This window comes from Salarias fasciatus, chromosome 7 (assembly GCF_902148845.1).
Source record: "Salarias fasciatus chromosome 7, fSalaFa1.1, whole genome shotgun sequence".
Taxonomy (NCBI): domain Eukaryota; kingdom Metazoa; phylum Chordata; class Actinopteri; order Blenniiformes; family Blenniidae; genus Salarias; species Salarias fasciatus.
Genome location: NC_043751.1, coordinates 11,582,584 through 11,596,378, shown reverse-complemented (window position 1 = coordinate 11,596,378; position 13,795 = coordinate 11,582,584). Strand labels below are relative to the sequence as shown.

The window sequence follows — 13,795 nt, the reverse complement described above, 5'->3', positions numbered from 1 at the left end:
GGGGGGGCTCGCTCCAAGTTAGTTACCCGCTGGTTAGTTTCATTTCATTTTAAGTCCATCAAACACTCGCTCGAGATTCACACAACATTCTCCAAATCCTAAATAGCCCCCGAATTAGCAGCTAGATCACATGTCATTTACTATCTGGTACAAGCACTTTCAGTCAGCCCAGTGCACTAGCGCTAGCTCAGGGTTGACCTTTTGAACTCGGCTTATCCTTAAGCTAACATTTTCTGCTGCAAGTGCCACAGCTCCCCAACCTCCCACCAAAGCTTGTTTCAATTACACATGATGATGATTTTGTCTACCATCTCCGAATTCTACAGGTTTCATCAGTTTCTTTAATGATTAGTAATGATAATCTATGAGAACAAATGTACCGAAACAAAACGTCTATATATACGAGTTCTGTTGTCCAAAAATGCACAAATGGAAAAGAAATGTAAGTGCAACGAATCATTTCATAGACAAATAACTCGATACAACCATTGACACGAACACATTTCAGCCACAGCTTCAGGCTATCAGACGTATATAGAGAGAAAAGACACGCAGGAAAGGTCAAGATGAGGTCAGATGAAGTCAAAAGAAAATCCATTTCACTTGAGTTGGAATCACATCATCTCAGTATGACATCCATGTTTCCGTCCGAGGTCTTGTAATCCACATGTTCACCTTCAGTGTTTGAGAATAAGGATGACTTATATGACATTAATTTATGAATTATTGACTGAAACTAGGAATCATTGTTTTATTATATTCAAGAGCTTTACGTCCACAGAGGAAGCAGGCCAGCAGGTTACGCCACCATATGTCCACAGCTGTTCAAAAAACTAAACCAAACCTCTGGAGAGGATTGGATATTTTTCATAAGCTTTGCAGTTTGTAGAATCTATGAATGAATGCTATGTTTTGCAGGAATGCAGGCGAGAGAAAGTAGCCAGTCAGAGTGGCTTAGCCTGCCCTGATGTCACGTCCAGAGGTCCTCGGCACTGACACAGCAGGGGGGAGTGTCCACTTCGGACAGGACTGGGTCAGTCCAAACCATTAGTCAACCTTATTTAGTCAGGCCAAAACCCCTGGGATCTGATTAAAACAAAACAGCTGGGGCTTTAGCGGGCATTATTGACTCCAGATCCGTCCAGCGTCACTAAAATAAGTACAGCATAGAGCCACATCAAACCCTCCGCTCAATCGCCAGAGATACCAAGGCAATATAAGCTCTGGAAACCTCACCTAAATACAGACAGCTGGAACAGTGATTTGAAAAATGATCGCACTGTCCGCAACATGTGGAGGCATTAGTTCATATGAGGTAAAAAATAGCTTAAATCACAGGTTCATCTATGTAATAACAATAAACAGACACACAAAACGTACAACCAAACAAGTGAAAGCTAAATTCCAGTGTTGGCTCGATGGCCTGTTAATCACTGGGTTTCTTTATCTTGATTCTATGTTATAACATAGTTCATCCCTACAGTGTAAAGTCATAACTGAAGTGCCAAGATATTAAAAATAACACCTCAGACAAGACATTCAACAATAAATATTGACCTAAACTACCATAACGTAGAAGAAATTCAATATCCACATAAACAGTTCTTATTCTTCTCATTACTTAGAGGTTGAAAACACTTTTAGTTTGTTGACCAACACGTTTCAGGTTGGTGTTTTTTATTCGAGGTGATACGTCTGCACCAGTCGTGTGAGAGCTGAGCACCAGATGAGCGTCCACTATAAATACAGCGGTGTACAATATCTTGGCATAACTCAGCTTTAATCTAACCTCACTCCACACAGCAGGGGTCAAGAGGTCGTGTCATAAACCTGGTAAATTCACAGATGTTAGAATACTTGCCCAGTTCAGAGTTGCTCCCTTTGTGAGAGTTAAGGCTCTTTCTTCATTTATGAGTTTGATACTTTCCTGAAAACCTTGATAGAAGCAAACTCAGCAAGTTGTAAAAACGTAGTTGTTCGCTCTGCACCGAGCTGCATCTCAGGCCAGTATCGATGCTATGGAGTCACGTCAAACGTCACACTTCATCTCGACAAATCACAAAAAAGACCACATTAAAAACTGCTGCTAAAAAGAGCTGTTTTTTCACAATACTTACTTACAGCTACTTTTATTTCTCCAGCTGAGTCCATTGAGGGTAAGACACTGTGGGTCTTTAGACAAACATTTTCTTTCTAATAATTGGTGTTTTGGTGCATTGAATCTTGTCAGACAGAGCATCATCCCCCCCACCTACACACACACAGACACACACACACACCACACACACACACATTCAACACCGTCCTCCAAAGCAAATACTAATCAGGAATTTTGTGTGGCAACCAACTCTTTGAAAAATGAAAGGCCTATTTTTGTGACTCATCAAAGCATGGCACCAGCACCATCAAACGACAGAGACATGTCCGTAACACCAAACACGTGTTCAAAACAAACAGGCCTCACAAAGCCATTAATATGCTAATCCTAACTACTCATGCTAACTACCATTTTGCTTTCATAACTCTACAAGGCCAATATTATCCAAAAATACACACAGACTATGCAGATTCATAATAAGGATGATAAATGAGTACATACTGTGTGCGCTGCACTTGACAACTGGCCTGGAACACTTTTTACTAAAGGGTAAAGTTTTCACCTATACACTAGTAAAGAAAACTAGTGTAATGCTTTCCTGTCAGATACAGTCATACTCTAATACTAATTATAATATTAATGCAAAAATTCAGCATTTCAGCTGTGTCATTAAAAACTTATACAAATCTTTTTCTTCAGCTTTCATGAATGCATTTTACATGTGAAATTAGCATTTTGCAGTGAATTGAACAGTTTCAGTCAATACTGCAGATCAAAATTTCTGTTTGTATAAGTGATTTCTGCTATTTCAGGTGCTGTGTCACTAAAAACTTTAAAAAAAAAGTTGTTATTCGGGGTCTCTTTAAACAGTTACCACCAGCAGCTCTTGCAACTTCAGTAACTGTACCTCTATTTTTAATTGTACACTAGCAATCAGTTACTACCAGGTTACTGTATGCATCACATTACACTATGTCACTCACAATTGCTTATTTCTGCTCATGAAGACACTAAAATCTGCCTGAGTCACTCATTCTGACTCTTATTTCATTGCATTTGTATTGATATTGTCCCAACTCTGAACCAGCTTCAGAGTCTGCCAAAAAGAGCAAACACGTTTATTAAGCAACCAGCCAATTGAGCGTCGGTGCCGAAGAGCCCGACCTCAGACTGAGCTGCCCTCCACAGCCCTCTCTCCTGACCCCCCATTCCCCCCCCCCCCCCCCATCCCCAAGCCATCCGTGAAGGAGCTTAGTGTGGATTACACCACATCAGCCACGGGCTACAAACATGGATATTCCACCATGGCTTAGTTATCACGTTGTCCACCAAATAGTTGACAGAAAATACACAAAAAGAATGTCGGAACACAAGATGAATGAAAATTTAAAAAAAAAAAAAAAAAAAAAAAAGTGATCACAGAGTTGTGTGAGTCATTTCTACATTTTGGAGTTTAGGAGTTTGCATCAGGGGTTTGAACAACATAAAATCTATTCCTTTAAAGACAGGGTGAGAGGTTAGGTTTACAGGAAATCTCCTATGAAATATACATGTGGAGTTGAAAATTTGTGGTTTAAAACCTACTGCAATGTAAATTTAGCAAATAAAAATGAGAACTGAATTTCTGCATTTCCATGACAGAATTGATTCAGTGAAGGGGAACGACCCAAACCCTCCTCCGGTTAGAAGGTTGATGAAGTGTTGGCATGGCAGAGTGGAATGATCGCCCAGTTTCTCTGCTAACCAGCAGGTCAGGTGGGACAAGCTGTTAAAGATTAATAGTTGGCAGGAGCATTCCTCACACTGACTGTCAGACACCAGTCCAACAATTTTACATTACATGAAGCTAAATCAACTTACTGAATGAACCGACTTTGTGTGTTCAAGAAAATATTTAACATAGCTATGCATCTATCTTGTTGTGTTTGTTTTCTTTGAACGCTAGTTTTACTGTTGGCATTTCTGTGGACAGCAGAGAAAGAATTTCATTCTGCGAGAGAAACGTGTTGCAAAAACTTCAATTCAATAACACTTATTGTTCACCTATATACGAAATTAGAAAATAAGTTAAAAAGGTGAACCAATCCTTTATATGTTTTGATTCATTAATTCTTTAAAATCTTAAAAAGTGTTAAAGCGATACTTTAACATTTTGGCAAATTGGCCCATTTAGCGCAATTCCTTAGTCATTTCGAACAGCATACTCACTTTTTTTGTGAGGGCGAGCTGTTGTTTATTCAGAGGTGAGTCGGGGAAGGTTTTCGGGACGGACACAATGGAAGTGAATGGTATTTTTGCTTCCCCTCGTCAAACTCATCAAATACAAAATCCAACAACCCCAAAACACTCTGGTGGACACGTTATAATCCGCACATTCACTACGCTGTGAAATATTAATGCAAAATTACGAGATTGAGTTGTTTATGCGAAGATTGCTAAGACGGAACTACTTACTAAACATGGCGTCTGGGCGTAGTGATTTCAAAAGAAAAAGTAGTTCCCAGTATTTGCTTCAGTGTCGTAACGCTACAATACTATTTGTTGGTGTTCCACAGCGTAGTGAATGTGCGGATTATAACGTGTCCACCAGAGTGTTTTGGGGTTGTTGGATTTTGTATTTGATGAGTTTGACGAGGGGGAACAAAAATACCATCCACTTCCATTGTGTCCGTCCCGAAAACCTTCCCCGACTTGCCTCTGAATAAACAACAGCTCACCCTCACAAAAAAAGTAAGTATGCTGTTCGAAATGACTAAGGAATTGCGCTAAATGGGCCAATTTGCCAAAATGTTGAAGTATCGCTTAAAGGCAGGATCAGGTCACATGCAATACTGGATTTAATAGCAGAATATTTGTGATGAAAGTCACAATGCATAGGGGGAAAAAGCTTGAAATAAAATAAAAGTCACTTTTATTATTTCCGCTGAAGTCTTATAACCTATATGTTAGCTTTTTTCATCTGGTACACTGCTGTGGATGAGCCATCAGGACAACAACACTAATAAGTATAATAATTTGTAATAATATAGTAAAAGGAAGGAGCTGTTGCCTACTAATATATTTCATGGAAAAAAGTTTCAATCTGCATTTGAAATCAGGATCATAACATATTTCACCGTACACATGGTGCTGCTCCTGAAAAATGGGCGTGACCCATACAGTTCACTTCATCCAGACTATAATCTCTTGTAAGCAGATATGAAACGAGAGGTTTCCTCTCTGCCTGCTCCACATAGATGGAGGGGAAAGCCTGGACGCCGAGGATTCACTGCAGCCATTTCAATAATCTGCCCTCATATGAAAACACACAACAGGACAGGAACAAGTATTCCAGACAACATCTGGCTCCATTTTCACAAAGATAAACCAGAGACGCTCCGTGATCTTCTGCCACAGCAAACAGATATTATCATAATGGCTTCACTCTTCACTGATATGATGTGGTTCATAAAAAAGAAAAAAAAAAAAAAAACTTTTTTTAATACTAAGTTGAGCTTTCAGTTTACACTGTTTTCCTTGTATTACAACATGATGTGAGAAACATTAGAGAGACTTCAGTCCACGTTTGGACCAAGAGGTAAGGGTTGTAATCTGAGAAGGCATTTAAGAATCTTGAGCGCATACGTGTTTATTCCCATGGGTTATATAAAAGCCTCAGAGGGAGTGGTCCAAACATGAAGGGGATCATTGCCCCAGGTTATCTGTGTGCGGGAAAGTCTGCATGCCATTGCATAAGACTCTTTTCCAACACATGTCCACGTATGCTGTCACAAGTCCAAGGGATTTCTGCCCCGTCTGACTAACTCTGCCATCATTAGCAGGTCCGTGCGCTCAGAAGCTAGTCCCATCAAATTTAAAGCATTTGGACATTTCATGATTAATATACGTTTCAAATGTCATTTTTCTTCAAAAGGATAAACTAATAGAATTCAGTTAATGTACTTTTTCCATTTTCCTCACACAGTCATTTTATTGACAACGATTTTTTCTGAAATAAAGAGAATTATGAAATGTAAAAGTCTCTTCTTTGCATGCTTTAGGTGTGTCCAGTTTCTGTCGAAGTATCCCATTGCACTTTCAGTTTTACTTGATATTAAAATTATGCATATAGTTGCATTTTATATTCATGCTTGTGTTTCTCAAACTTCTTTTATCACATATGAACAGAAATTAACATGTATTTTAGGTTCAATATTTACTGCGGGGAAGCAGCAGTACCAAGTGTATAACTCGCAGTCAGCTTGGATTAGCTCAAAAACTCCTGAGAATCTTAAAGATATGAATTTCATTGAAATTTATATTGTTTTTCCAGTTATTTTTGCACTCATAACAATTTTTTTTTAATTGTACATATTCATTTTCACAATTTTGGTGTCTGGGTAAAAAACATCGGATATCTGATTTTATATTCTTTTATTGTGAGAAAGTGTGCTTCTGATTTTCATGACATATCAGCCAAAATGACAAATAATCAAAGAAACATAAACAGGAATGTTTTAGTCTATACAATAAATCAGGAAAACATGTGGATGATTCAGTGTTTAAACTAAATTGAGAAAATGTACAATTTTTAAGATGCACCTGCATAAAGCAACTTTTTTTAACTGCTAGTTTATTTTGAGAACAAAGTAAAACATTAACAGGCGCCTGCTGTTTGTTCTGTTCTGTTAATGCATAAGAAACTTGTACATAAAATTGTTCAAGTCTGTTGCACTTTACAAAGTAATGAGTTTGACTTCAGTAAAGCAGAAATCTCTCCTGTTTATATAAAGCACCAATTTGAAAGGACAAATGTCTAGAAATGGCTGGGTGGTGTGTTGATAATTACAGTTCTACATGAGTGAAATATATTTCTGTATATGCACTCATCACACCGTGCAACACCGCCATATTTGCACCTTGCGTCTGCAGGTGTTTTTGTTCATTTGGTCGCTTTTTGTTTTTCAAGCAAGAATGCGTGCTGGAAATATTGTCACTGCTTCACCGTGTGTGTGCCAAATTAATGTGGAGCAGGTTTATTGGAGCTGACCTATTAGAGCTGTCACTCCTGCCACATGCAGTCTTTTACTTGGCTCTTCGCCGCTGCCAATCTGCGAAGAGGCCAGGATAATAGGCAGCCACCAGCGAATAGCCATCGACAAGTAAGAGTTACTTAAAGGGGTGTCAGCGGGGATCAGTCAGGAGGGTTTAATATTAAATGAAGGACAGGCTCGGGTTCGCTCTCCTCTATTAAGAGAGAACATTAGAGACTCAATTACTGCTGGAAAGAATTATCAGTAATGCCTGGCACAGAAAACACAACGGAAATATTTGCAGTCTTTCCATTCATCGTTGACATACAAAGGGAAAATTTCAGTTAAATCAAATGACTGAAAATGTAAGTCTTACTAAAGTTCATCTTCACCAGGTGACAGATTATAGGAAAAATCTGACTGTGCAGTGCAGCAGTGTTGTGTACATCGTTCTGCTGGAACAAAGCTGCTTCAGAGAAAGCTGCAAATCACTGTAAAGGTGCTCTGGTCCAGTGGGAACTAGTCTCCCCTGGCAGGCTGATGTCTGCAAACATGGAGCATGAGGGACCAAATGAATCCTGCGTTAATGTTCAGACAGTGGTTTATTTGACTACTTTTTATTTGTCAAATCATTCTGCCATTTGACTGACACCCCGGTTGCAGCAATAGTTTAAAAAAACAAAGTATACATTCGTTTTTACAGTAACTAAATTGATCGTAAATCATCTGACATTCATCTCCAGCTCCAGACCTGCTTTTAAAATGTCAAAACCTGTTTTACCAACAATGAATGGTCTCACAGAGGTATTTCAGACATCATCAGCATCATTAAGAAATGAGGCAGCTGCTGTGGAAAAAGAAACGCGGCAGAGTGCCGACTGCCACAGACCTCCGTTTGCATTCATACAAATCTATATTTACTTGTGTGTGGGGTGTGAGAGTGTATTCCCTCCTTCAGCCCAAACCCAGCAGATAAGCTCCAGGCTGAATTTATTTCCCAGTACAACCAATGATGTAAACCGAGTTCAGGAGAGGCCGTTCTATTGAACTTCCATTATTATGAGTCATATCTAATCTGGTCTAAATCCATGAGCTCAGGGCTTACTGTGACTAAACTGTGGGATACTTCAGCGATCACCGAGGATCCGTCACTCTCATGTCACCGACCTCGCTTTTACAATGAATTTAAATGCAGAGAAAACGGATCGATTCTTTTTGCTGCCCTATAGTTGTCTCCCTGTCCAATTATTTTTAAGAAATGGTTAAATATCCCTTTTCTTGGATGGATCTTACACCTGTTTACTAACTGAACACGTGCTGAAAAGTCGACTCTTTCCACCTGCAGGAAAACACAGTCCCTATAGGCTCCATGTTTCATGCATGAGCGGTCTGATTTGTTGACGGGGCAGCAGGGCAGCGATGGCTCCGCTAATCATGGCCAGATGTGTGGTTTGCCAGATCATACTGACCTGCTTCTGTTAGGCTTTCTCATAACAACCGCAGACAGTCAGCAGGCCACACACACCTCTCCTTCTGTTACTGGGAGCCAGAACCTAATACTGGAAGGACCAGCACTAGATGTAATTAAGAAGAGAGCGACGGGGGCTGAGATGGGGCGTCGCACAAACAACTTGGAGGCAGAAGTCACACGCTCAGGTTGTGTGTTGACCGAGACATTACTGTACAGTACAAATACCGAGGTGCTTGAGACCTGCTCAACAAAGTCTTGAGTGTTTAAGCTGAACAGTTATCTTGGAAGTCCACCATTCTTGTTAAATTTGTAAGTAAATATCTGCTTTGCACTGTTTTTAAAGGATACTGGAGTTTTTTTGACCATTCATCTACTAAGGTTGTCAAGATCATCTATATCACCCGTCTGCAACCTGTGGCTCTGCAGCCACGTGTGTTTGGCCAGCCACTTCCATCAATCATACAGTTTCAAGTCTTTCTGTGTTTCAGCGAAATCACTTTCAACAAAACAAGACAGGTACTCACACAAGGAAATGGTAGAGGAAGCATTTCAATCCAGCAGGTCTTTCTAGGAAGTTGTAAACATCCCCCTGCATGCTAGTCTTGATGTACGGGCTCTGGAATTCCTTTTGATGGTGATGCAGCCAGCTCGAACGAGGGAGCGACTGCGGTACGGAGGTGACGGAGGGCTCGCTCTGTATGATCTGCAGCGCCGGGTCCTTTGTGTCCGCTGGTGGACAGCAGGGAATGCCTGATCCATTATTCACCGCTGTGGGGTCTAGTTCCAGTGAAACAGGAGAGTAGTGGCCTGCGTCAGGCGCGGGAGGCTGCAGGGCGGCAGCGCCGGCGGCGGAGGCGGCGGAGCCCCTGCGCTCGGCGTCCGAGTCCGGGTCCATGCAGAGGCTGAGGCTGGTGCTGGCGTACCCGTTGGGGCTGCATCTGATGAAGGAGCTCGCCAGCCTGCTGCCATAGTCTCGCTGAACGTGGCAGGTCATGTGGAAGGAGTGTGTCCGTCGTTCCCCCATGCTGCCCCGTGGGACGGTCCGGTTCTGAGCGGCCCAACGGAAATCCCGGGAAGTCTTGAAGGTTTCGGTCAAAGACAAACCAAGTGCAGCAGTACGGGAGAGCTATCGCCGCATGGCTATCTACCCGCCGCAGAGATGAGGTCTCTCTGCCGTGAGGTGTGTGTGTCCATACCTGTACAGGAAGAGCCGACATGAGTCATGGTGATAGTGTGACAGAAATCAAGCCTTGCCCTGGTTACTTTAGCATCTGTCATGAAAAATACAACACTGGAAGAAACGCCACCATGCTCTGCTTTCAACTGTAAATCTCTGTTGTTGCCTTTTTCCAACTAATTATTTCCATCTTACCATCATTATAGTGTTTTGTTTTCCACTACTGCACATTTTCATCTGATACACGTGCAAAGCTATATCTTTAAACGAGTCATCATTAGTGATAATTCATACAGACATTCGGAGGAACTTTCAAAAATGACTGTTGTGTAATCAGTTGTTACTTGTGAACTGTGAAAATAATACGCCATGACTGCCACGTAACATCCCCTGTAAAAGAATAATACATGAGCGACATGTAGAGAGACAGGTCAGCACACAAGTTCACCCCCACCAGAGGATTTTCTACTGTAAGAGAGAGAAAGAGAAGGGGAAAAAAACAAAAACAAAACAAGCATCATGTCGGATTGTTTTTGATGGGTATCAAAACCTTTCCATTCTTCTTCCTTTCCTTCTTCTTCCAACAAACTGCTCTCTACTTTCATGTAGAGGAAATATTTCAGCATGCTCTATTTTGGTACCACTGAGACTCAAAGTCTCACTTACAAAAGAGATCAAGCTCATATCATCATAAAATACACTAAATCTCACATCAGGCTTTGTATATATAACACTGTTCACCACGAAATTAGACTAGCACAGCTGCAATGTCACCTTCACTCGTGGTTACGCAAAAAAATCCACATCCCAGAAGCTTAATCAACATGCACTCAGACAGAAATTAGACAGATTAAAGCTCTGCTTAGTTGCAACCATGTCAATAGTTGACAGGATGTTTCTCTTTCACCTAATGAGCTGCAACATTGTTAAAGTCAAACACACTGATTATATTTCCCAACTAAAACCTGCTTTGCACGTTAGATTTTGAGGTGTAATTTGTTTATATATGTGTTGATTTAAGAAATATCAAAGAGAAAACATTGATGGGAGACTATTTGGTGATTCCAGATGAAATCTAACTTCAATTAGGTTTGGCAATTATAAAAGGAGATACATTAGAGTAGCAGTGTGGAAATCCTGCAGAATGGCTTGGCAATGAGAAAACACAAAAAAAGCCATTAAAAATCTTTGAAAACCCATATTTCTGCAACAGGAACACCGCTTCTATCCTTGGTTTCAATTTTAGGATGTTCCTGAGTGTAAAGCAGAAGAAACAAATTAAATAGAGGTAATCCATTTGCTATCATTTGCAATTTGTTTTGCTCTGCATAAGCTGTTAAAATTCTGCAGAATGGTTCACTAACAGGATGTTGAAGACAACAATGCACCTGAAGGGATATACTGTACCTGACTTAAACGCTGACAGTGGAAAATCGCAATCACAGTCTTTAAAGAAAAGTTAACTTACCCAACAAGCCAGCAGATTAAATTAAAACCACATCCATAGTGTTTTAAACAAGAAAGTCAATCAGTGGCCACTTTGAGGTCCAGGTGCCTCCACCTGAGAGATGCTCTGGGTCCGCCCCTGGCCTGCCTGACAGTTTAACAAAGATATTTTCCATCAGCCTCATCAAAGTCGTTCCTCCTCCTCTTTAATCAGAAAACATCGGCGTTCTGTGAGAGGAAGCTACAGCGGGTAGTGTGATGGACATCCGGATGGTGCCTAAAGGGGTCGGAAAAAGTCTCCTGGAGAGGGAAGGGGGGGAGGTTAATTGTCTGTCCTCCTCAGCTGTGGATGAAGCGATGACAGGCTCCACGCGCGCTGCTGCCGCGTCCCTTTAGATTGAGTTTCTACCTTTAAAAGCGCATAAATACAGACTCACAATGACCTGTCAGGCGCACACAGGCTGCCGTGGGACTCTGTTACAGGGCATTGTGAGGGCTTTCCGTTAAACTCGACCTGAAACCCCCCCTACAACGCAAATTAAATGACAGCTCAAGGGGGAAAACCTGGCCATGCCCGCAAACTTGAGAAACTACATCAGTCCTGAAAGAGACGCTCCAATGAAGCTGAATAATGAAGTGAGGTTAGGTCAGTTTGGCGTCACAGCTGAGTGAATTTAACAATTAGATTAAAAAAATAAATAAAATACAACGAAATCCATGACAAATATATCGAACCTTACCTCAAACTCAAGAAACTGTTGTTTTCGGTGGCAGATGTAATTATTCCTGCAACAAGGTGTCAGGTTCACTCCAGTAATTATGGAAACAGCATCCGGCCCGTGAATTTGATTAATTGCATCATTTAAAAATCATCCCCCGGCGGGCCAAAACATGGGAACATCGCAAATAGAGTGAAAGAAGTGTTTAATCGCCAGCAGCCTGCAGGACTTGTGTCTTTGAAGTGCATCGCTGCCTGTGCCTGGACGCATGATGCGTTCACGGATTAGAGGAAATCCCATCACTCACGCTGGTCGGGTATTAATATCAACCAACGAGCATGTTAGTAGATATTGAAATACACGTTTGGGGGAAGGTTAAGGATATTTTTGCCTTTGGGTGATATTTATGGGAAACGTAAAAAGCTCATGCTATTACCCTATATCATGAAAGTATGGGATTTAAGTAGATGCATGCAATTCTGATTTCCTCATCTCAAACAATTTATTTCAAGAAAAGCCTAAAGCTGTGGTGACTATACCACAAAAACCTCTAAATATCTCAATAACTTATGTCATTCAGCATTAATTACATCTTGACAGTCTTTCATGCTGTTGACAAGTGCACTTACTCTCTGATGAGGTGTGACATCCCACTCTTCTTGAAGGGCGGCTCTCAGGTCACTGACGTTCTGGGGTACAGAGTTACACGCCTCTACACAACGACTCAGCTGGTCTCAGGGGTTTTCTATGGAATTCAGGTCATGGAGAGTGCAATGAATTGATGAATGAATTAATGACGTTATTCAGACATGATGTGCTTGTGACTGTCACTGTACCATTCACAAAGTGAAGGGCAATTCTTGACTATGCACACCTGCCCAGTCTAACGCCACCAACATGTCTCAAAGTTGTAGCTGACCATCATTTCTGTTCAGATGTGCTTTCATCAGACAACAGCACTGAGGCCCACTGGTCTTTCGTCTAGCCCAAATGCTTCCTGGTCCCTACAGGCTGACAATGACTGTGTCTGGTGGTGTGGTCAGCTCTAGCAGACAGACAATGCAGATGTAAACAGTTTCAGTGGTCTGGTGTGACACTTTGGTGTTTCTCACCTTTCTTCAATGTGCCTGGAACTGACTGGCAGTCATCATCCAGTTACACAAGGCATGTTGTTCACAATGAAGTGGTCATCAGTGTGGGATGTGGCCAAAGGATTGTCCACTTCTATGCCTTTCCTGGGCCTTTCTCGTCTTTCTGTATCTCTGATGACACTGTGACACTTCTATCACATGTCTGATCCTGTTTGAAGCCTCACAAAGTCGAAGTCTTAAAGCTGAAGTTTAGTGATGTCAAAAATTAAACAGCATGATAAGGAAGACTGTTTAAATATCAACTGTAACTGAAGCAGGAAATGTACTGTTCGATTCATGGATTAAATAACTGTTGTGAATGTTGCCATTTAGACCCTTGTTGGGGAAAGCTGTACAAAAAGTACTTTAACATTGAACAGTTCAACATGTGCATTCAAAAGCCTAGAGAAGGTCACCTTCATTTAGTTTTTATAGGCAGTAGTAAATTTCACCCGAAAGCTTAATAATCCTAAACTTTATCGAATTATGTATCTTGATTTTCCAGCCACAACCTCTGAAAAAACAAGTTTCTAAATCAATCAAATAGGCAGGATTTATTTTATTTTTTAAGGTGGTTCAAATAAACTGTGTCCATCTTTCAACAAGCGCGTCAAATAATGTGGCATATTGCTTTTCAGAGCGTTTGTGTAACTCGAAGATGTTCCGAGGGTTCCTGAACACACCGCCGGTTAAAAAGCAGCAGCTGGCCGGGGGGCAGCGGGTGGTCACACGTGAACGATCG

The 13,795-nt window shown here is 41.1% G+C and overlaps 1 protein-coding gene across 1 annotated transcript in view; it reads right to left on the bottom strand.

Annotated features, from left to right (window-relative positions):
- Nucleotides 1-9,605, bottom strand: part of kcnq1.2 (potassium voltage-gated channel, KQT-like subfamily, member 1.2) — a 150,137-nt gene extending 140,532 nt beyond the window's left edge. Inside the window, exon 1 of the mRNA XM_030096104.1 lies at nt 9,106-9,605. Within this exon, the coding sequence (XP_029951964.1) occupies nt 9,106-9,605 (500 nt within the window). The remainder of the gene's footprint in view (nt 1-9,105) is intronic.
- Between the last annotated feature and the right edge of the window lie 4,190 nt (nt 9,606-13,795).